Source organism: Schistocerca americana, chromosome 5, assembly GCF_021461395.2.
Source record: "Schistocerca americana isolate TAMUIC-IGC-003095 chromosome 5, iqSchAmer2.1, whole genome shotgun sequence".
Lineage (NCBI taxonomy): Eukaryota > Metazoa > Arthropoda > Insecta > Orthoptera > Acrididae > Schistocerca > Schistocerca americana.
The window spans coordinates 309292395-309316040 of NC_060123.1; the positions used below are offsets into that span (position 1 = coordinate 309292395).

At 41.1% G+C, this 23646-nt stretch overlaps 1 protein-coding gene across 1 annotated transcript in view; it reads left to right on the plus strand.

The window, feature by feature from the left end:
- LOC124616334 (C-Maf-inducing protein-like) overlaps positions 1–23646 on the plus strand; it is a 949846-nt gene that overhangs the window by 873857 nt on the left and 52343 nt on the right. The window contains exons 5-6 of the mRNA XM_047144641.1: positions 5387–5476; positions 14831–15022. Coding sequence (XP_047000597.1) covers positions 5387–5476; positions 14831–15022 — 282 coding nt within the window. The remainder of the gene's footprint in view (positions 1–5386; positions 5477–14830; positions 15023–23646) is intronic.

Below are 23646 nucleotides of genomic sequence, written 5' to 3' on the forward strand. Positions count from 1 at the left end.
ATGTGATTTGAAGAGAAGTAATAAAATGAGCTCTAACATGAAAAGTAAGCGTTTCCGGACACATGTCCACATAACATATTTTCTTTCTTTGTGTGTGAGGAATGTTTCCTGAAAGTTTGGCCGTACCTTTTTGTAACACCCTGTAGATGCCGACAGTGGTCGCACGGGTATTCGCCACGTGCAATGATGTGTGTGCTGAGCCACGCCTTCGGGTGCGCAGACTTGTGAGAGACCTTGTCTTGTCATGGAGAAGCAGAAGTTCGTTTGCGTTTTAGTGGCGACGGACTCGCTGAAGTCGTTCCTTTAACTACCCGAGGGTAGCTGAACACACTTCAGAGTAGATCGTTGCACCATGAGAGCGGACATCAAACAGGTTAAACCATTCAGAATCCCAGTTGACCGTCGCTCTGACTTTACCGGCTGAGAGTGCGGCTTTCAACTTTTTCTTGGGAGGACAGGTGCTGTGGCGTCACTCCGTGGATTGCCATTTGTTTCTGTTTCGAGGTGATGAACCCATGTTTCATCGCCTGTGACAGTGTTCGATAAAATATTGTCACTATCAGCGTCGTAAAGCGCAAGAAATTCCGCCCAGAGGGTCTTTCCTTGCACTTTATGTTCATCTGTTAGGCGGCGAAAAATCCAGTCGGAATACCCATTTGAGTACCCCTACTGGTGCAAGAGTGTGTGAGAACTACTGTCGCATCCCGGCACAGCCTCACTATACCAGAATGAAGTCAGTGCGGACTGCGTAGCGCAATCGGGACGTTAACGACAATGGGTTGGTTATAAATTGCTGTCAACCTTTATATCGGAGATGAGAGGGAGAGAATCTCCTTGGTTTGAAGCAAATAAGTTTCCTGAAAATAGGTTACAGAATTGCAATAGGCAGAAAAGATTGGTTAGTTTCCATCAAGTTTATTCTCACATATACTTATGTGAGGTGTTGGACCATAAACCCCTTAGTAAGATTCAGTCTATTTATTCGGACTTGCTACTTCAAAGCTAATTGCCGATACATATAAGAAACAAGTACAAAGCAATCACTTGTTCTTGGTTAGCACTGAAATCTCTCTAAGTAATTAAGACAAAGACTGACAGTCTCTATTCAACACTATTCCAATAAAACTCTAAAAATCCTACTTGACCTGCAGTTCCTGAGTGTCCACCAGAGTCTATCACCGTCTTTATCAGCTGTATCGGCTGCTATGGGCCTACTCGGCCCCGCTGGCGTCTCGCTGCGGAATCTCCAAACTGCCGACACTGGCTCTGAATCTGCATCTGAATCTCTGCTTCTAGCTATTCCGCTGCCTAGCCTTTTATTTCGTTTCTCATGTACTTGGGTGCACACGAGTTAATTTGTTTCACACCACCCTTTCATTTCTAGGTGATCGGATTGCACAAGACTGCCTATGGTTCCACACGACACTCTCGTTTGTAAATGGTCGGCTTGCGCATGAATGCCTTCGGTTCCACACGACACTTTCGTTTCTAGCTGCACACAATTTAATTTGGTTCCACACGAGTCTTTTCCGCACGTGACACACTCCTTTTGCTGTATTATCGCCCTGGTGTTTGTGTCTCCCTTTGCTCAAGTTTGATTCATGCTGCTTCCTCTGGCAGGAAGTCAAACACTAAGTTATTTGATCAACAAGCCATACTTGGCAGCCTCCGCCGCTTATCTTGTCCCTACGTCCTGGTGGACTATTTCTTAATGTCGGCTGGCTCTTTACCTATGGAGCCTGGACTCTTGTTATGGTCACAAAAGCAAGGATAAAAATTAAAATTTTCTCCAGTCACAACACTACGATCAGAGACGTCCAGTTGAGCAGCGAGATGTTTGATAGTGACAAGTCGAGTACGTCGCTCCAACACTGAAGAAGTCACAGATGTTTGCGGCTCGCCAGCACAAGCAAGATCGCATAGTTTTGTGCGAGCTTGTTATAATGACGACAGGCATCTTACCCAACGACTCACCGTGCTTTTGTTCATCGCCAGGTCTCTGTAGACATTGTCCAAGTGCCTATGAATATCTGCAATGCTCTGGTTTTCTACCAAAGAAGAAACTCAATGACAGCTCTGTGCTTGGAACGGCACCAACGCTACAGACGCCGTTTTGAAGGTTACGTATATCGCCGCCACCTATCGGAACTTCAGGAAACTATAAGGGCTGAAGCGAGAATATTCTTCAATGCCCCGCAACAAATTCCGCATTTTTTTTCAGACGAAATTGGCCGAGAAAAAAAGTATTGTATTACTTATTGAACGCCCCTCGTAAAGTTCCTAGACAAGAAATTTAAAAAAATTGATGTTTGTTGATAACGTATAATTGGGCAACGGTCTTGCCGCAGTGGATACACCGGTTCCCGTGAGATCACCGAAGTTAAGCGGTGTCGGACGTGGTCGACACTTGGATGGGTGACCATCCAGGCCTTGCCGCAGTGGATACACCGGTTCCCGTGAGATCACCGAAGTTAAGCGGTGTCGGACGTGGTCGACACTTGGATGGGTGACCATCCAGGCCGCCATGTGCTGCTGCCATTTTTCGGGGTGCACTCAGCCTCGTGATGCCAATTGAGGAGCTACTCGACCGAAAAGTAGCGGCTCCGGTCAAAAATGCCATCATAACGACTGGAAGAGCGGTGTGCTGACCCCACGCCCCTCGTATCCACATCATCCCCCGAGGATGACACGGCGGTCGGATGGTCCCGGTAGGCCACTCGTAGCCTGAAGACGGAGTGATAACGTATAATTATGGCAGAGATGGAAAAGAATTTGCAAGGTCAGTTGACTAGAACTGACACTGTTTTGAAAAGAGGTTATGAGATTAATATCACTAAAAGTAACAGAAAGGTGGTGGAGTGTAGCGATTGAAATCTGGTAATGCTGGGGGAATTACATTCGAAAAAGAGACATTAAAGCTAGTAGATGACTTTTGTAATTTGGGTAGCAAAATAATGGACTACAGCAGAAATAGAGAAGATATAAAATGCTGACTAGTAATAGCAAGGAAAGCTTTTTTTCGAAAAGAGAAATATGTTAAAATACAAATTCAAGTGTTAGGAAGTCTTTTTCTGAAATTATTCGTTTGAATTGTAGTCTTATATGAAAGCAAAACATGGTCGATAAACAGTACAGACGTAAAAGAATATAGAACTTTTAAAAAAAAATATGGTGTTAATGGATAATGCTGAAGATACGATGAGTAGATGGAATAACCAGTGAAGAGGAGCTGATTCGATTAAGGGAACACACAAATTTTTGGCACCACTTGGCTAAAAGAAGGGATTTGTTGATAGAGCACATCATGAAGCGTCATTGATTTGTGGATTTGGTAATACACGGAAGTGTGAATGATAAAAATTGCAGAGGCACGCCAAGACTCGACTGCAAGAAGAGGGTCCAAGTAGATATTGCAGCAGTTGTTATGCGGAGACGGATAACGTTGCACAGAACAAACTAGTGTGGGGAGTTCCCTTAAACCAGTCTTTTGACTGGGGTCTTACAACAAGAGTATGCCTTCTACTTCCATGGTCGTCCATCCCAACACGAACATTTCGCTACACGTCAAAGTTAACCTTCCGATACAGATAGACACGGAATGCTCTACTCTAAAGAAAGAGGACGAACAGTACCTAGGATTGACAGCTATCCTGTATTTCCCAAGAAATCCCATATTTCGGCTACTGTTTTTTTTATCAGATACCTTGTTCCTTTTTATGTCGAATTAATCCCATATTTTTATAACTTTTGCAATTGAAGTTAAAATAATTTATTTCGCCCGATACGCAACGGCTTTCCCTACAACCTCTGGTATTGTGGTGAACAAGTGAAACTGCAACAGCTTTTCCGTTAAGAGTCTGTTCTGCAGGCCGGCGGCCCGGAAACCGGAAGAAGGACCGTATTACGCCAAGCTAGAGGGCGTGAGCATTATTCTGGCCAGATTCAGAGTTTGTTATTTCTTGTTTTAATATGACTAGCGATGAAAATGGGGTGGAATCACCTCCAAGTAAATCAAAAACATTTGTATTTACCGTTCATGTTGGGAAGAAACACACACAGTAACTGGATTCGTCCTGTGTAAGCTAATTATTTAAAAGCCTTTTGTTCTCTCTGCAAACGGGAATGTAGTGTGGCACATGGAGACAATCCCGACTGTTCTCAGCATGCAAAAATTGCAGGTGGGCCGTCATTTAACTTTTTAAACAACTGTTTTCTTTTGGTTGGTGCAATTTAAAATTATGTAAATATGAAATAAATATTTTACCATCATTTAGTTATACAAAAAAAAGGAAAAGGACGTAAAGGAGCCTTCCAAGATTTGCATTGAAGAGAGTTAACTTTGGATTTTTATTTAAACTTTCTTGCCTTGTTGTTGCAGTTGTGTTACGTTGTTCTAAGTTTTAGAGTTCTCTCATCTTAGTATCATGGAAACTTTCGAGGGAGCCAAGACTCTGATTAGTAAAACAGCAAAGAATAAGTGACAGATATTTTGGTAGTGTCACAAATAAAGTTTTTAATGTGTTATCTTGTTTCAGAACCAGAAAACGTATTAAGGATAATCTTTTGGAACTTTTCGTGTCATTGGAAACATTTAGTTACGAAATTAAAATTTGAAGATCAAATGCCAATGCCAGTAGAAACTTGGATGGCTCTTGTCTAAGGTCCAAACTAAAATTTTAGCGTCTTCAAGAAGTAATGGTCTGAGTTCAGACAGATGATGTAGGCGATTGTTTTTATAGTGGGTTTTGTAATGCAAAGGATATTTTGAAGCAAGGTATAGGCATGGAAGGCAATGCAAGCAGAAGGCGTCTTAATGTTTTCTGTACGTTGAGAGCCAAAATGTTCAGGTCTCCAATTCGGTAAAAGTAGCTGGTTTTGTAGTAAGCATTCCTGGTTCAAATGCCAACGCAGAAAGAATTTTTTTACATAATGCCAAGAAATGCGCAACAAATGTACAACTGAGTTTATAAAAGCAGATCTGCAAGGAACGGTGAATTTTAATTTTAATTGTAGAGAATTCTTTATACATGTAAAATCTAATGAACCTTTGCAAAAAGAAGTCAAGTCTGAAATAAATCCATGCACTAATGTAAAATAGGACAAGTATACACATTTTAAATATATTCCTACTCTTCTCTGAAGAAAACACTAGTTGAAATATTTATTTTGTAGGCCTATTCCTTGATCAGTTATTTTTTCTGTAACAAGTTGGTAACGCTACCCTTACTCCAGTGCTTCACAATGTTCCGAGCGTAACCACAGGTATGGGTTCAAACGTTCAGCGTCTGTCGCATGATTGGGCACATAGTTGTGGGCATTTAATCTTGGTTACCAGGAAATAAATAGCAAGTAAAGAGAGTGAGCGTAGCATTTGGTGTTTTTGCAGGCCCTGGTGGACTTCACGATCAACACTCCGCTACAGGACGAATGTGTCACCGGCGTGCCTATCGAAATCGCGTCCCGCCTCATCGAACAGGTAAGTCCAGCCCAGCACCATAGCAGTCCTCCTAGCTTCTCCGAAATAAGCCAGGGCAACTAGGGACCTACGTAGATTTACGTGGTCCGTTGTAACTTGTTACTACTGTGCACGTACCATCGCATACATCTGAAGCACATGTTTGTCGATAACTTTATAAAAGTTCGAAAAGTTCAGCAAGCACAGTAATTCTAAGACAGCTACCAAAATGCAGAATTTACGTATTACAGTGTGTGACAAACCAGTAGAACACTCGACATTCGTTACAAAGAGCATATCAGCAATTTGGGACAAGCCACTCAACGTTTGCAAAGCATTTAAGCGAAATAATTATGGGCCAACTATAAATGAGAGAGAGAGAGAGAGAGAGAGAGAGAGAGAGAGAGAGAGAGAGAGAGAGAGAGACGAAAATGATTAGCGTAAATAACGAAGTCCGCCTTCTAACTTTACAAGGAAACTGTCATATACATACAAAACAAATGCAGTAAAGAAACGACTGTTAAATGACCTCGTGAATACCACAGGTCACTATTTAGAGTAATTGATAACGCAGTACACAAACACTCCAATGGGCAGTCATAAGTCATATTACTGTCCTTAACCTGTCACCCAAAAAGATCCAGTCAGCCATTTATCTCTTACTACCCATTTGCCATCAAAATGTACATTATACGCCCCATGACCATATCTGAAATTTTAATCCACGACCACTCACCTCTGTTCTGTGAACAGAGAAACACAAAAATAAAACTCTCGCACGCACGCATGCACACACACTCAGAGAGATAGAAAAAATTTAAACACACAAATATGTGACATACCAAATACCAAGAATAACGCATTAACTTGTTTTTACTCTTAGAATGACAGTTATCTACCATAGATAAATAATATACATCACAGTACTCGTATCTACAAAGAGTTTAGTGAAACACAGAAATTTTTACTTAAACATTTTAATAATACCTAGGGAAACGGAAAATGTGTGACTTTTAACATGTCACCACATGAGTAAGCGACAACAGTATAGTTGTCAAGGAATGTGATACTTAACTGTGGTCTTGCATATTACGTAAAAATTTATAGGCGTATTGTTTTGAATTTGAAATCAATATCTATAAAACAGCTGCAACATGCAAAAAGGCATTTTAACTCATACAAATTATATAGTTGCTGGCGAAAATGGCCACTCCAAGACACATGATTGAGTATCTATCTGATTCACCTGTACTCTTGTAGTTCTGGTTGAAATACCTTCATCTCGGTCCCAGTGTTGAAAACCAAGGTTCCAACTGCATACATTTTCTATTTAACACTTATTCACTTTATCGTACATCGTTTGCACAAAATTCATTACATAATCGTCTATAAGTAGGATTTCATAAATTCAGTTCAAACTATTTTTTGTTTACTTCGCTTCATGAGCTCTCACAGTTACGAATCTCCCGTTACGTCGTCATAACATCGACACCCTCTAGCGACTTATACGATAGGCTGCATCTCGACAATGTTCAGTATACTACCCGGCACACTTATTTACGAGTATGTTACATCATTTAGCACATTATTCCGGTTCATCTCTATGACTACGACGTCCAGCCACATTTAAGTGACAGGAAATCACGATAAAGAGGCTAACGACATACAGACTTGGAGCTAGGTACAATGGATCTACTAATGAAGTTTTTTCATGGCAAAATTCAAAACCCAATTAAGTAGCTGGAGCCTCCTATCTGAAAACGTTGCCCCAAGTCACCATTTTTATCACTGCCGGCTGAAAAACTTGCAATATGATGCTGTAATTGTGTTTAGTGATGGAGATGTAGGGAGAGGGATACTGTTACAGCTTTTGGGCTTTTAGAGCTGATGCACTCACTGCACCTGTTATTGAGGAAATTTACCACCATCGTGTGCCTAGAGTTGAAATGTCTATTCAGGACCCACCAAAGAAACAGGCGAAAGGAGATAAGTTACGGGACAAGTCTTGACGACAAATAAAATGCTGAATACAGTCTTGGAGCATTCTGAGAAGGTATAAGTGAATAAAATATAAGTTTAATCATTAAATTCATTTTGCTGGAAACTACATTTTGTGACAACTATGTATCTTTTTCTCATGACATCTGTGATATAATACCTTGATATTTGGCCCATAAATTTCTCACAGTACAACAAAAAAATACACAGAGCTAAATTTCAGATGTTTTGTTTAACCTTTATGGATTCCTACCAAAAAGACGTAAAATATTCTAAAATCTTTTTATCAAATGTTTCCAAAATTTGTTACGTTCAACTACTTATATGGATATAGATATAACATAGGTCAACTTTGGCAGTGACTGGTTTAATAGGTTATGAGGAGAAAGAATGTTAATGAAAATTAATTAAAGTTGATAATTCTGTAATGATTTCTAAATTTGAATAAATATTTTGAAAACTTGATTTAAAGTTGCAGCATACTATTACTAACCACCACATAACATTTTATTTTCTCATCCTTAATATCTTGGGCGCACTGTTACATAATATGAGAGTATGAGTCTTACGCAGGTTCTTCTTTAAGAAGCGATACAAATTTCTGAACGGTAACTCTATCGTCAAAGTGCAGAGATTCTCCATCGTGCATGGTGAAACAGTCGCACTGGGATTCTTATGCAGTGCTCATGATGAAATTGTTCTATCCCTTTTAGCTTTCAAACATACATCATCACAACTAATTGATGCTTTGAAAATTTGGTCTCATGAACATTGTATCTAAGTTTGTTGTGAGGACATGAACATCCTAAAAATCAATCAGTATAGTGCAGATCAATCATAGTTTCGCTCTGAAATACGTAAAACTACAATTTAAAAATAAATAAATAAATGAAATAATTAAATTTAAAGGAATTTTTATTAATAAGAGGTATATACTCGACTGCCTATATTTGCAAATAATAGCCTGTATGGTTTCGTAGAAAAAGTTAATATTGAACTTTAGATTTTAATCAGCAATTGTATTAAACTTCTTATATGACAATTTATAAAAATGGAGTTTTAGCCAGCTTAAGGGTAATTGTGACCACTGAACAATGGGGGTGTTCGAAGTTGTGGCTGCAAAGTTCTGCTGAACAACAAAGGTGTTACATTTTCCGTGTCATAGTTGGGCCATGTAAAAAGCAATGTTTCAGAATGTACCATTATTGATATTGCACTCAGCAAATATCTTAAGCGGTTAGAAAAAATGCTTGAGATCCAGGATCAGCGTTCCAAAAGACTTGGAGGTGCGTGCAGAATCTCAGTCGAGTGAACGAGTGTTCCCTATGACCCAGCTGCTCCTATACACGTTGTCGTCCTTGCGCCGCAGTGTCATTATGCTGGCCATAGTTGAGACTACACAGAGGTGCCGACGCGACTTGAATAGCGGCACAGATTGCGTTATCCGCCTGAGGGAGCTTCAATCGTGCGATAAACGCTATACAGTTAACGTGTGCATTGACGGCACAATTTGCCAATTCAAGCGCTTCCGTAGCGCCTGCTGCGCGAGTGTACCGCAAGACAGCAGCAGCACAGCGGTTACGCTGCCCTACGCCGTCGTCATGTATCGCTCGACTGTAAAGGTAACTGCCAACACAGCGTGAAACGTAACGGCTGAACTCAGCTATCCGTGCAAGGTTGTTGTAGTACTGTCAGTGTAGTCAGACAATATACACTGAAGAGCCAAAGAAAGTGGTACACCTGCCTAATATCGAGTAGGGCCCCCGCGAGCACGCAGAATTGCCGCAACATAACGTGGCATGGACTAGACTAATGTCTGAAGTAGTGACGGAGGGAACTTACACCATGAATTCTGCAGGGCTGTCCATAAGTCCGCAAGAGTACAAGTGGGTAACTATTTCTTCTGACAGCACGCTGCAAGGCATCCCAGATATGCTCAACGATGTTCATGTCTGGGGAGTTTTGTGGCCATCGGAAGTGTCTAAGCTCAGAAGAGTGTTCCTGGAACCACTCTGTAGCAATTCTGGACATGTGGGGTGTCGCATTTTCCTACTGGAATCGCCCAAGTCCGTCGGAAATCACAATGGAGGTGAATGTATGCAGGATGCTTATGTACGTGCAACCTGACAGAGTCGCATCTAGACGTGTCAGGAGTCCCATATCACTCCAACTGCACACAACGCACATCATTAGAGAGCCTTCACCACCTAGAACAGTCCCCTGCTGAAATGCAGCTCCATGGATTCATGGGTTTGTCTCCATACCCGTACACGTCCATCCTCTCGATACAATTTGAAACAACACTCGTCGGACCAGGCAGCATGTTTGCCGTCATCAACAGGCCAATGTCGGTGTTGACGAGCCCCTGAATTACAGTACGTGAAAGACGAAGTTAAATAAGAAACCGGATAAGTGCGAGTACAAATCGCACTTTAAGCGTTCTGTACGAGCTGAATTACGTATGTAGATAATACTAATCATTTCATATGGCTCAATGACTTTGTGCATGTTTTTCTATTGGAGGCTGCTTTGGCGACTTGCGTATTCCTAGCCAACCTCATGTATCTGACATGGAAAGGGGACCTACATTTTAACGCAGGATTCGAACCACGTGTTGTTTAGAGCGACTCATCACACCGTAGAGAACTGACAGCTAGGTTTTGCACCACCAAGGGACTGAAGACCTTAAAATTTGACATAAATTACATCTTGATACCTGTCCATGAGAAAAAGGGATCTGCGCAGTCGGCCGTATATTTTCACTGCACTGATTTAGAAGCTTTCATTTCTTACACCGCCATGTCAATTTGAACTTCATAGCATCACCCGTTCCTGAGAAAAAGATGTCTTAAAAGGCAGGTGAACAGGGCAATAAACGACAAAAAAAAGTATTTTTATGTGATATAATTACAAATTAACAATTTTCCAATTTTTGTCCTTTACTTTCACTGTAAAATCTTCCTTTGTGCCAAATTTAATGATTATAGGTCAACGCGAAGTACGATATGGGTTTTGATGAGTGACTTTCCATGTATCAAAATATTTGACACATAAGGCCTTATCTTTTGATCACATAGACTTAGAAGCTTAAATTTTGTCCCACACTAGGGGAGAGTAGTATGTGACATAAATTTCAAGGTGATACTTCTACCCATTCCTGAGAAAATTGGATCTTAACAGTCAGACAAAAAGACATACAGACAGACAGACAACAGATAACAAAGTGATCCTATAAGGGTTCCGTTCTTATCAAGCGAGTTACGGTGCCCTAAAAACGGCTATCACCAGAAAACAATAACGGTTTTATCAGGGTGGACCTAAAATGAGGAAATCGACACCATTTGAAAGAGCGCAATTTGATGCTTATTTAGGGGCTGGTGTGTGGTGTTCGGTTTCTCTTTGCACACCAACAACCCGGGCAAAGGAAAAAATCCGGAAATTGTAAGTCTCATAACATATTTTTCTATTCCTATATGTTCTTCATTAATTCGAAGGAGACTGTTAAAACGTCAAATTACAACGCAACTGAGATCTACAGATGCACTGACAGACCAGCAACACATGAACAGGACCAAGACGAGAAGTTGGATGGATGAGCGATTGGAAGAATTTTCACACGGTTGTACTGTATAGCTCACTTCGAAGTATATGGTATACGGCTATAAATATGTGATACCAAGTGATTCAAAACTGAAAGGCATAAGCTTATGAAACACCAATAAATACTCAGACTGTCAAAATTAGAACACGATAGAACATATATTCACTTGAAATGCACCATCAGAAATTGGGAACTAGACTACAACCAGAATTACATTAATTAACTGAGCAAACGTTAACAACATAGGAATAGAGTTGCTCATCGCACCGGATATGTAACCGTAAAATGAGGCTGAAGGAATGTGTACCAGCTGGCTCCTAGCTGATTTTGTACAGCACACGCTCAAAGAAAAACGCAGTCCACTCTTCGACTTCAAAACGAATTTACAAGTAAACTTCGAAAATTACAAGAGGATAAATAATGTAGGTCAACGATGGAAAAACTTTTTGTTGAAAATACCTTATTCTTATGATTTTTAGGGTGAGAAATCCAAATATGATATTTAAAAAACTGTATCATCCACCATTTCTTCGCATTTTACAGTTAAAGTTATTAAATTAAGTTATTTTCTTTCGAATTTAACAGCTTTTATATAGTTAAAATAATTTAAAAAGGAGATGTAATGAATTTAGATAACGTTGGTAGCACTGCTGAAAAACATTTGCTGGCAAAAAAAGGTTGATCTTATTTTTGTGTTAACAGGTGGTGTTTTGTTTACTGTCAACCTAACCTCACCTTCCCTTTTCCTGTACATGTGCTCAGTACAATGTCTTAATAGTGCCTGTAAAAACTCTGCTCGCAGTTTTTGTTATATTTGTGGTGAATTTGTGATTAAAAAACACCAAAGAAACATTACAGACTTTGTGAAAAAGGTTTATCTATCACACTTTGGATCTAAACTTGGTGATCAAGATAAATCTTGGGTGCCACATAAGGTATGTAATGTGTGTGTTGAAGATCTGAGAAAATGGTCCAGAAAGTATAAAAAAGCCTTTAGATTTGCTCTTCCTATGATATGGAGGGAGCCAAGAAATCATTCCGATGATTGCTACTGTTACAGTGTTGATATTACTGGTCATAATTTTAAAAACAAGAAGGTAATAAGCTACCCCAACCTTCCGTCCGCCATCCGACCAGTAGGGCATGGTGTGGATTTGCCGGTTCCTGAACCACCAGATGATTTAAATTCTATCCGACAGAAGTTTTTTCTCATGTACAATCTGCTTTACATAAACCAGATGATGATGAATTCCATTGTAATATAGAAAGTCTAAAGCCCAAATTGTTGACTCAGACCGAGCTTAACGATTTGTTAGGGATCTGGGCTTAACGAAAGAAAAAGCTGAATTGCTTAAAAGAAAAGAACTTATTGGCAGTTTGAACCAGCATATACCTGTATAGAAAGAGAGAGCATCAGTTTCCAAGTTTTTTCAACAAGAAGGTGATTTAGTGTACTGCTCAGACATTCCCAGTCTGATGAATGAGTTTGCTATTGAATATAAAAAGGAAGACTGAAGGCTGTTTATTGATTCATCCAAAACTAGTTTAAAGGCTGTTTTATTACACAATGGTAACATGTATGCATTGAGCTTATGGCTGGATGACATGTGGCGATCTAAAAGCAACATGCGTGCTCCTTGATCAGCAAGGTGGCTTTACCAAATTTCTATGTTTATTGTGTGAATGGGACAGTAGCGCTAGATATCAACACTGGTGCAGAAAGAACTGATCTGTTATAGAGTCTTTAAATCCTGGTGAGAACATTCTAAGCAAAAACCTTGTAGATCCAAAAAACGTACTCCTACCACCTCTACACATCAAGTTAGGCTTAATGAAACTGTTTGTAAAGGCTTTGCCTAAAGATGGACCATGTTTTAAGTATCTCTGCCAAAAGTTTCTACACCTTTCAGAAACTAAACTAAACGAAGGCGTCTTTGTCGGACCTGACATTAGAAAATTGATGTTTGATGTAAACTTTGAATCCACAATGACCTTCAATGAGAAACAAGCATGGGTGTCATTCAAGCAAGTCGTTACAAAGTTCTTATGACATGAAAAAGGCCCAGAATATGTTTCTATTATAGCTACAACGTTAAAGAAGTTTAAAAGTTTAGGATGTTTAATGAGCCTGAAAGTTCAATTTTTGAACAGTCATCTTGATTACTTCCCGGACAATATGAGAGATGTTAGGGAGGAGCAAGGAGAGCGATTTCACCAGGACATTAAAGTGATGGAAAAACGCTACCAAGGCCGCTGGAACACCAAAATGATGGGGGGACTAAGGTTGGTCACTTCACCGAGAAGTTCAGCAAGCCACTCATCATAGAAAAAGCTACAGAAGAAGCTTCAAAGAAGAAATAGAAAGAAAATACAAACCAATTCCAGCTGTCAAGTGAAACCTCTATTAACACATATCATGGTTTTTAGTAGCTTACTGTAAATACAAACCATGATGTTGTAACAAAGCGTTTCAATAATTTCCCCATTTGCCATATAGCATATGACTTTTATATTACACAGTAAAAAGCATATTGCTCGAAAACTATGGGCGATACAAAATAACTAAGGCTAAATTTGGAGTCAGCTCATAAAAATCTATAAAGATCAGCTATCAAAATAAAAAAGTTATTCAAAAAATTTTTTCGTTGTCCTTTGTAGTTCAAAAAATCCAATGCAAACTTCTCTGCAGCAATATTCCAAAATGAATTACGCTGTAAAACGAAACAGACACAGAAATATAATGTGCTGATACGTGAAACGTCATATTTCTATTCAGTTTAACTGTATTACATTTGAATTTGTTTGTTACAGTGCCAGAAATGTTTTATTAGGAAAATGATGAAAAACAAATAAAATATGATGCTAAAAATTAATAGGAAATTCGATTCATACGACACTACAGATTGAAGCAGTTAATGAAGACATGAGAGAAAATTGCTGTTTGAGTCTTTTCTTCTTGTCGGACTTTGTCTTTTCTCCTTGTCGGACTTTTCTCCTTGTCGGACTTTTCTCCTTGTCGGACTTTTCTCCTTGTCGGACTTTTCTCCTTGTCGGACTTTTCTCCTTGTCGGACTTTTCTCCTTGTTGGACTTTTCTCCTTGTCGGACTTTCCTCTACAGACGTTATATGAGAAGCATCAACTACAGAATGATAAATAATGGGATCGGATACTCAGGAAGAGGGTCCTCAAGATGCAGAAGAAGAAAAAGGAGGAACAGGAATGCCCACACATGGTTACCTCCTCCGTCGCGAGGACCCACCTAAGTGCCCCTGTGTTTATTTTCTGTGTTTATTAAGCACAGTGTTGTTTGTGTGTTAGCACACACCTCTGCTCTCGGTCGTTAAGTGAAGGCCGTCAACCACTGTGTTGTCGTTGGTTAGAGGTAATGCCTGAAATTTGGTATTCTTTCCTAACTCTTGACACTGTGGATCTCGGAATATTGATTCTTCTAAGGATTTCCGAACTGCGCCTAGGTGCAACTACCGTTCTCCGATAAAAGTCTGTTAATTCCCGCCTTGCGGCGATAACCACGTCGGACACCTTTTCTAATGAATCGCCTGAGTAAAAATGATAGCTCCGCCAAGGCATCGCCCTTTTATACTTTATGTAAGCGATACTATCACCATCTGTATGAGCGCATAGCGCTGTCTCACAACTTTTGACACGTAAGTGTAGTGTACTTGTAACCAACTCTCAGAAGAAAAAAAATAGTTGGGCAGACTTAGAGTGTAAGGTACATCGTAATGTGCTACGTGATCGGTATGTGTGTGCGCAGGACGAAGAGTCGTGGCAGTCGCGGTCGGGCCGCGAGGCGCTGCTGTCGACGCTGTCGCCGCTGCTGGAGAACGCGCCGCCGCCGGCGCAGCTGTGCCGCTTCTTCTCGCAGCACTGCGACCTGCACCCCCGCTCGCCCGCCGTCTCCGACCACCTCACGCCCGTCGTCCGCCGCATCCTCAAACACAACGTGGTCTGTCTCTCCGTTCTGATGCCGCGCCGCGCCGCTACTGCGCTTGCGCCCGCGTCTGTCTAGCCTGTAGTTGAGTCGGCGTAAGCTAACACCTGACGCTTGCAGTGAGCTGGACGCAGCAGTTTCGAGGGTCTATCTCAGCCAATAAGGCAACGCCAATTTGTAAACGTCTCTATGCCAACGCCTCGGTGTTGTCGCAGCGCTATAGACGGCTACTATTTTCGTGTGCAGCCACTAGCGCTTCGCACATGAAAGCTGGCAACAGCGCTACGAGCTGTCAGGGATCTACTTACGCCGTCTCCACTACAGTAGGGGCCAGCTGTTACACAGGGTTCACTATAAGCTGAGTGAGAAACGTTGAAAGTGAAAAATGTCGAAATTTAAGAAGACAGGAAAAAACCGTGATATATTCACACTACAAATCATTTTCTTGATGCAATAATTTCAGGCCCCACTCGTCATAGTCGTAAAATCGCTATACACGGAAGGAGCCATATAACTGGATCCGTGAATCAATCGTCCTGCAACAGCTCTTGGCGGCCAGGCGACACAGAATGTCTGTGTCGCCTGGCCACCAAGAGCTGTTGCAGGACGATTGATTCACGGATCCAGTTATATGGCTCCTTCCGTGTATAGAGATTTTACGACTATGACGAGTGGGGCCTGAAGATCACATCAATGTAATGCCGAAACTGGTGGCAGCACGTAGAAGTTTATAAAATAAAATAAACTTCCATAAATCATACGGCTGTTGGTAAATTTTTGTATCAAGAAGTTCATGCCAGCCGTCGTCCCACGATCCATAATGGATTTTATTCGAAGGAATGCAAATTACACACTTCAACGAAAGTTTTGCATCACCCCTTTATTTCGAAAGTCGTGGTACAGAGAACGAAAATTGGCTCTGAGCCATGCATATATATTCATTTACAACGTGTACAGATCACCAAATCAAAAGAAACAAACATTTGTGTAACTACAAAGTCGTCTGTTTCCCATGGGGGAAGGGGAGCCGGGGGGGGGGGGGGGGGGGGGAGGTTCGCAGCACTTCTGGGCAACGTCAGTTTGTGGTGAAGCGTTCTCTAGCTCACATACAGGCTTGAATCCGTTGTGGTATGCCATCGATGAAACCGTCAAGCCAGTTGTCCCACTCTCCAGCGACGATTCTGCGTTAGTCGCACAGAGTAGCTGTCCGTTATTTACGTCCAAAAATTGCTCGTTTCAATCGATTCGACTGGGTTCATGCCCGGGGAAAAAGATAGCCGTTCCATTCTTGTGATCCTACCACGCTGAAGCAGCATGTTCTCGAGAACAGCCTAATGAGCATATGAGTTATCATCCATCAAGATAAATTTGTCACCAAGATGTGGGCGACACGGCCCCACTATTTGTTGCAGAATCTCGTTCCTGTATCATAGAGCAGTGAAATTTCCCACAACAACCACCCCAGAACATCACTCCATCACCACTTGTTTACGTATTTGGGAGGCAGTGTTGGAGGCGTTCCATATTCTGGACTGTCTCCAGACAAGCTGTCTGCGATTAGTGTAAGTCTGGAAGAGTTGGACCGCTTTTTTACTTCAGCATGAAATTTTTGTATTTTTCAACCTTTTTTTTTGTTTCTGGCAGCATGTTCGCATAGGTGTGTCATACAAACTTCAGTGCAATAAATTGAGACACTGCCACCTGCAGTACAAGAGAAATGATAAAATGAAAATATACACGACTGGTCCACCTCACCCTTAAGTGTATACATTGAGAAAAAAGTGAATTAAAATTTCATATTTTTGTTTGGAATATATGGTAATGAATAAAGAATCATACCATTAAATATTTTAATCCAAAACAATTTTATCAGTTTATTATAAATTGTGACTCAACATTGGTCATTCTAATCAAAAATGGTTCAAATGGCTCTGAGCACTATGGGACTCAACTGCTGAGGTCATTAGTCCCCTAGAACTTAGAACTAGTTAAACCTAACTAACCTAAGGACATCACAAACATCCATGCCCGAGGCAGGATTCGAACCTGCGACCGTAGCGGTCACGCGGTTCCAGACTGCAGCGCCTTTAACCGCACGGCCACTTTGGCCGGCCATTCTAATCAATTGTTGGTATTGTTCAAGTCTTTCTCTCATCACAGCAGCTCCACTTATTGCTGCTGTGTTGACTATCGTGAAGAGGCAAAACACTGAATCCAATCTTAATTTTTTATTAGTTTCGTAATAGATTTCACCGCAGACAACACATGCATCCTCATCTCATTCATCAAAGTTATTTTCGTAATCTTCTACACTGTCGGCACATGACGAACACGATGAGTTCTTTGCCGTGTTTATTTTATTTTATTTTTTTTTTTTAATTGAACTTCTTCAGATGGTTTCTCTCTTCACTAGTATTTCCCGTAGGTGAGCTTTTTGTGTCTTTTTCTGTTACCTTTATTTTCTTATCCCTCTTTTTCTTTACAGTATCAATATTTTCAGCATAGTTTAGTCCTTTGGATACACTTCCTGCCTTCCTCTTAAAATTCATGATTTTATCAATAGGAACATATTGATATTCCTTCCAAAAGTTTTGTCTCTGCTGGCTTAGGAATAGTCAGTTTTGAGGTGGTAATCTTGAAAGTTTTAGGTTTAGTATGGGTGGAGGCCGAAGTTGTATCAGTGAAGAAATTTGACTTATGCAAATAATTCTGCTCTTTTGGTGTGTCTGGGATCAGTACGTGTTCTGACGGAGTTAGAAATCACTGGTTGGCCAGTGTGGAAAATTCTGTTCTGCCTTTTGCTGGCACAGGCGTATCTTCCGCCAAATAAGTATAGTCTGAGACTGCGATCATCTTCATTGGGATTATTGCACATGCTTTGAAGCTAAATTTAAGTGTGCTCCATGTCTCTCGCATCAAAGCAAGTGGTCCATCTCTCCTGATCCTCTGAGAGAGATGGGCCACCCCGATTTATGTATCTGTAGACAGCGAACACGGTGGCCATTTTAGGTTAGTTTCATGTCTACACACCTGTCAAGTTCGCAGTAAAAAAAAACTGCAACAATACTGTGCAAACTAAGCCGTAATACTAAAATTATGTAGCTACACGGTTAAACTTCTCGGCTTACCAGAATAGAGAATGTGATTTTTCTCCAGAACTAACACGAAAATGACAGCAGTACCTCTGCACCACGTTTCTTCGAAAAAGAGCAAAGTAGCAGGAGTTGCTCTCCGGCTGCGCATTTGTGAAATATGCCGCTGATCCGTCTCACCCAGTGGTCCAACTGTCCCGAGCTTACCCTATCGGGGTACAAACAGATCCGAATTTCGTCCGTAAACAACACCCGACGCCAATCCTGGTGTGTCCATTCTGCATGATTTCTTGCCCTTCTGTAACGGTATTGTGGTATAAAATGTGGTGCTCGCCAGGGCCGCCGCGAATGTGAGAGTCTCATGATGAATCATCTGCCAACAGTCTGATACGATACATGGCGTCCTATAGCCTCTTCGAACGCCAAATTCAGTTATAGAGCACTCAGACCGCTGTTCCTTTGACTAAAACGTCGTAGACATCGATTATCCTGTGCATCTGTTGAACGTGGGCGGCCTTTGCAGTGTACATCCTCGACAATACCTGTCAATTGGTCCCTACTCTACGTTCGTATCAGATCACTTTGACTCCATCGCACACGCCGAGTAACTTCCCTGGTTGACAAGCCTTCTGCGCGTACCGTGAGATGCGGACCGCATCATTGGACGGGACTGCCCTTCCTGGCATGATGGATGTTCACTCTGTGCCACAGACGTCTCTAAGACGTCCCTATTGGTGCATTACTTTCAACTGAAACGCTGCAATCCATTCGACTGCTGCGGTCTATCTATAGGTAGCGCTCATGGCAAGTTTGTGTAAGTTTACGAAACCCGCAGGAATGTCCTTCCGATCGGTTTAGGAACATCAGAATAGCAACTCACCTGGACGACATATCGGGGTGATGCGAAACTTTTGTTGATGTGTGAATGGTAGTTTCACATAATTTACACCGTCTGATAGGGAAAATTTTGCAAATATGTGTTAAGTTTCGGATATAAAAAAATTATAAAAATGAAAGTTTACGTAAAGGTGTAACTGCCATGTTTCACCTCCAAAGGACTCACTGAATGTACACAGCATCATCTCTCTTATTTCTGCAGTAACAAGTAACAGAGTATTGGCATAACTGGCAGAATGACAAATAAAACTCCCTGCATTTCAACAAAACCGAGAATGGCAATATGTCCTTTTTTTCAACACTTAATTTGAGGCCAATGGGAGGTCACGAATATTTCCTAGCATGGGAAGTTCATGCAATCTGACTCCCAAAATTACACGATATTTTGTTTTATTTCTTGTGCTGCACAATATACAATCTAATGATTTCGCATACTTCCTGCATGCTAGATGCAAGTAGAGCAGCCACCGCGCAATAGGGGAGAGGCACCTGGGCAGCTGCATCTAGCCAGTCTACAAACTGTTGTCTAACAGATTAGGTCAGTACGACAGAAAATTCGATAAATATAGCCAGTGGTTTCTCACTAGGGTAGCGTGAAAGAAATATTTTCATAAACAGAGGATCAACAATGCAAGACATTTCCGATTGCGCATAGTCAGAAGGGAGTTTCAGTAAAAACCAGGTCTAAAAATCCAGTGTAGTAGACAACATCAGTTACTATGTTAGTGACGATGTAAAATGCAGAATATGCGTCACTTGCAAATTATGTGGTCATCTGTTTGGTAATATTACCTAAAAATAAAATTATCTTTTCTTTCTTTAGCGTCTTTCCGACGTAGTGAACTGAGAATTACTTGTAGCTATGCATAACTCCCCCCCATGAACCATGGACCTTGCCTTTGGTGGGGAGGCTTGCGTGCCTCAGCGATACAGATAGCCGTACCGTAGGTGCAACCACAACGGAGGGGTATCTGTTGAGAGGCCAGACAAACGTGTGGTTCCTGAAGAGGGGCAGCAGCCTTTTCAGTAGTTGCAAGGGCAACAGTCTGGATGATTGACTGATCTGGCCTTGTAACAATAACCAAAACGGCCTTGCTGTGCTGGTACTGCGAACGGCTGAAAGCAAGGGGAAACTACAGCCGTAATTTTTCCCGAGGGCATGCAGCTTTGCTGTATGATTACATGATGATGGCGTCCTCTTGGGTAAAATATTCCGGAGGTAAAATAGTCCCCCATTCGGATCTCCGGGCGGGGACTACTCAAGAGGATGTCGTTATCAGGAGAAAGAAAACTAGCGTTCTACGGATCGGAGCGTGGAATGTCAGATCCCTTAATCGGGCAGGTAGGTTAGAAAATTTAAAAAGGGAAATGGATAGGTTGAAGTTAGATATAGTGGGAATTAGTGAAGTTCGGTGGCAGGAGGAACAAGACTTCTGGTCAGGTGACTACAGGGTTATAAACACAAAATCAAATAGGGGTAATGCAGGAGTAGGTTTAATAATGAATAGGAAAATAGGAATGCGGGTAAGCTACTACAAACAGCATAGTGAACGCATTATTGTGGCCATGATAGATACGAAGCCCACACCTACTACAGTAGTACAAGTTTACATGCCAACTAGCTCTGCAGATGACGAAGAAATTGAAGAAATGTATGATGAAATAAAAGAAATTATTCAGATTGTGAAGGGAGACGAAAATTTAATAGTCATGGGTGACTGGAATTCGAGTGTAGGAAAAGGGGGAGAAGGAAACATAGTAGGTGAATATGGATTGGGGGACAGAAATGAAAGAGGAAGCCGCCTGGTAGAATTTTGCACAGAGCACAACATAATCATAACTAACATTTGGTTTAAGAATCATGAAAGAAGGTTGTATACATGGAAGAACCCTGGAGATACTAAAAGGTATCAGATAGATTATATAATGGTAAGACAGAGATTTAGGAACCAGGTTTTAAATTGTAAGACATTTCCAGGGGCAGATGTGGACTCTGACCACAATCTATTGGTTATGACCTGTAGATTAAAACTGAAGAAACTGCAAAAAGGTGGGAATTTAAGGAGATGGGACCTGGATAAACTAAAAGAACCAGAGGTTGTACAGAGATTCAGGGAGAGCATAAGGGAGCAATTGACAGGAATGGGGGAAATAAATTCAGTAGAAGAAGAATGGGTAGCTTTGAGGGATGAAGTAGTGAAGGTAGCAGAGGATCAAGTAGGTAAAAAGACGAGGGCTAGTAGAAATCCTTGGGTAACAGAAGAAATATTGAATTTAATTGATGAAAGGAGAAAATATAAAAATGCAGTAAGTGAAACAGGCAAAAAGGAATACAAACGTCTCAAAAATGAGATCGACAGGAAGTGCAAAATGGCTAAGCAGGGATGGCTAGAGGACAAATGTAAGGATGTAGAGGCATATCTCACTAGGGGTAAGATAGATACCGCCTACAGGAAAATTAAAGAGACCTTTGGAGATAGGAGAACGACTTGTATGAATATCAAGAGCTCAGATGGAAACCCAGTTCTAAGCAAAGAAGGGAAAGCAGAAAGGTGGAAGGAGTATATAGAGGGTCTATACAAGGGCGATGTACTTGAGGACAATATTATGGAAATGGAAGAGGATGTAGATGAAGATGAAATGGGAGATATGATACTGCGTGAAGAGTTTGACAGAGCACTGAAAGACCTGAGTCGAAACAAGGCCCCCGGAGTAGACAATATTCCATTGGAACTACTGACGGCCGTGGGAGAGCCTGTCCTGACAAAACTCTACCATCTGGTGAGCAAGATGTATGAAACAGGCGAAATACCCTCAGACTTCAAGAAGAATATAATAATTCCAATCCCAAAGAAAGCAGGTGTTGACAGATGTGAAAATTACCGAACTATCAGCTTAATAAGTCACAGCTGCAAAATACTAACACGAATTCTTTACAGACGAATGGAAAAACTAGTAGAAGCTGACCTCGGGGAAGATCAGTTTGGATTCCGTAGAAACACTGGAACACGTGAGGCAATACTGACCTTACGACTTATCTTAGAAGAAAGATTAAGGAAAGGCAAACCTACGTTTCTAGCATTTGTAGACTTAGAGAAAGCTTTTGACAATGTTGGCTGGAATACTCTCTTTCAAATTCTAAAGGTGGCAGGGGTAAAATCCAGGGAGCGAAAGGCTATTTACAATTTGTACAGAAACCAGATGGCAGTTATAAGAGTCGAGGGACATGAAAGGGAAGCAGTGGTTGGGAAGGGAGTAAGACAGGGTTGTAGCCTCTCCCCGATGTTGTTCAATCTGTATATTGAGCAAGCAGTAAAGGAAACAAAAGAAAAATTCGGAGTAGGTATTAAAATCCATGGAGAAGAAATAAAAACTTTGAGGTTCGCTGATGACATTGTAATTCTGTCAGAGACAGCAAAGGACTTGGAAGAGCAGTTGAATGGAATGGACAGTGTCTTGAAAGGACGATATAAGATGAACATCAACAAAAGCAAAACAAGGATAATGGAATGTAGTCTAATTAAGTCGGGTGATGCTGGGGGAATTAGATTAGGAAATGAGGCACTTAAAGTAGGAAAGGAGTTTTGCTATTTGGGGAGCAAAATAACTGATGATGGTCGAAGTACAGAGGATATAAAATGTAGGCTGGCAATGGCAAGGAAAGCGTTTCTGAAGAAGAGAAATTTGTTAACATCCTGTATTGATTTAAGTGTCAGGAAGTCATTTCTGAAAGTATTCGTATGGAGTGTAGCCATGTATGGAAGTGAAACATGGACGATAAATAGTTTGGACAAGAAGAGAATAGAAGCTTTCGAAATGTGGTGCTACAGAAGAATGCTGAAGATTAGATGGGTAGATCACATAACTAATGAGGAAGTATTGAATAGGATTGGGGAGAAGAGAAGTTTGTGGCACAAGTTGACCAGAAGAAGGGATCGGTTGGTAGGACTTGTTCTGAGGCATCAAGGGATCACCAATTTAGTATTGGAGGGCAGCGTGGAGGGTAAAAATCGTAGAGGGTGACCAAGAGATGAATACACTAAGCAGATTCAGAAGGATGTAGGTTGCAGTAGGTACTGGGAGATGAAAAAGCTTTCACAGGATAGAGTAGCATGGAGAGCTGCACCAAACCAGTCTCAGGACTGAAGACCACAACAACAACAACAACAATGCATAACTCTTCTGAGTGTCTGAAATACCTAGTTGTTCTTACAACTATCTCAAGTACAATGTTTAATGAGATTTTTGCTTCCTCATTTGCCTCTTTCAATAAAAATTTAATGGTATTGCATATAATCACAGTTGCCTGATTAGGGGCTCGACGTTAATGGTGTCAGTGAAGTGTGACTTCTCGTGAAAAAGTGGTGAGGGGGAATTGGGGGGGGGGGGGGGGGGAGGGGGAGTGTCATAATGTACATGACGTTACATGTACAAATCTAAAGTATTCCAACTCTAAATTTCAACTCTAACGATAAGCTTAAAATATTACCAACTCTACCAATATTATTAAATAAAGTTTACTTCTGTTTGTATCACTTTTTGGTACGCGGCTGCAGCACGAGTTCACTCTTGCTGTATCTACGGTGTCACGCGTCGGCTGCCTTTGATATACGCCGAAAGAAAAATACCGTCTTTGAGGCTTTGACAAAA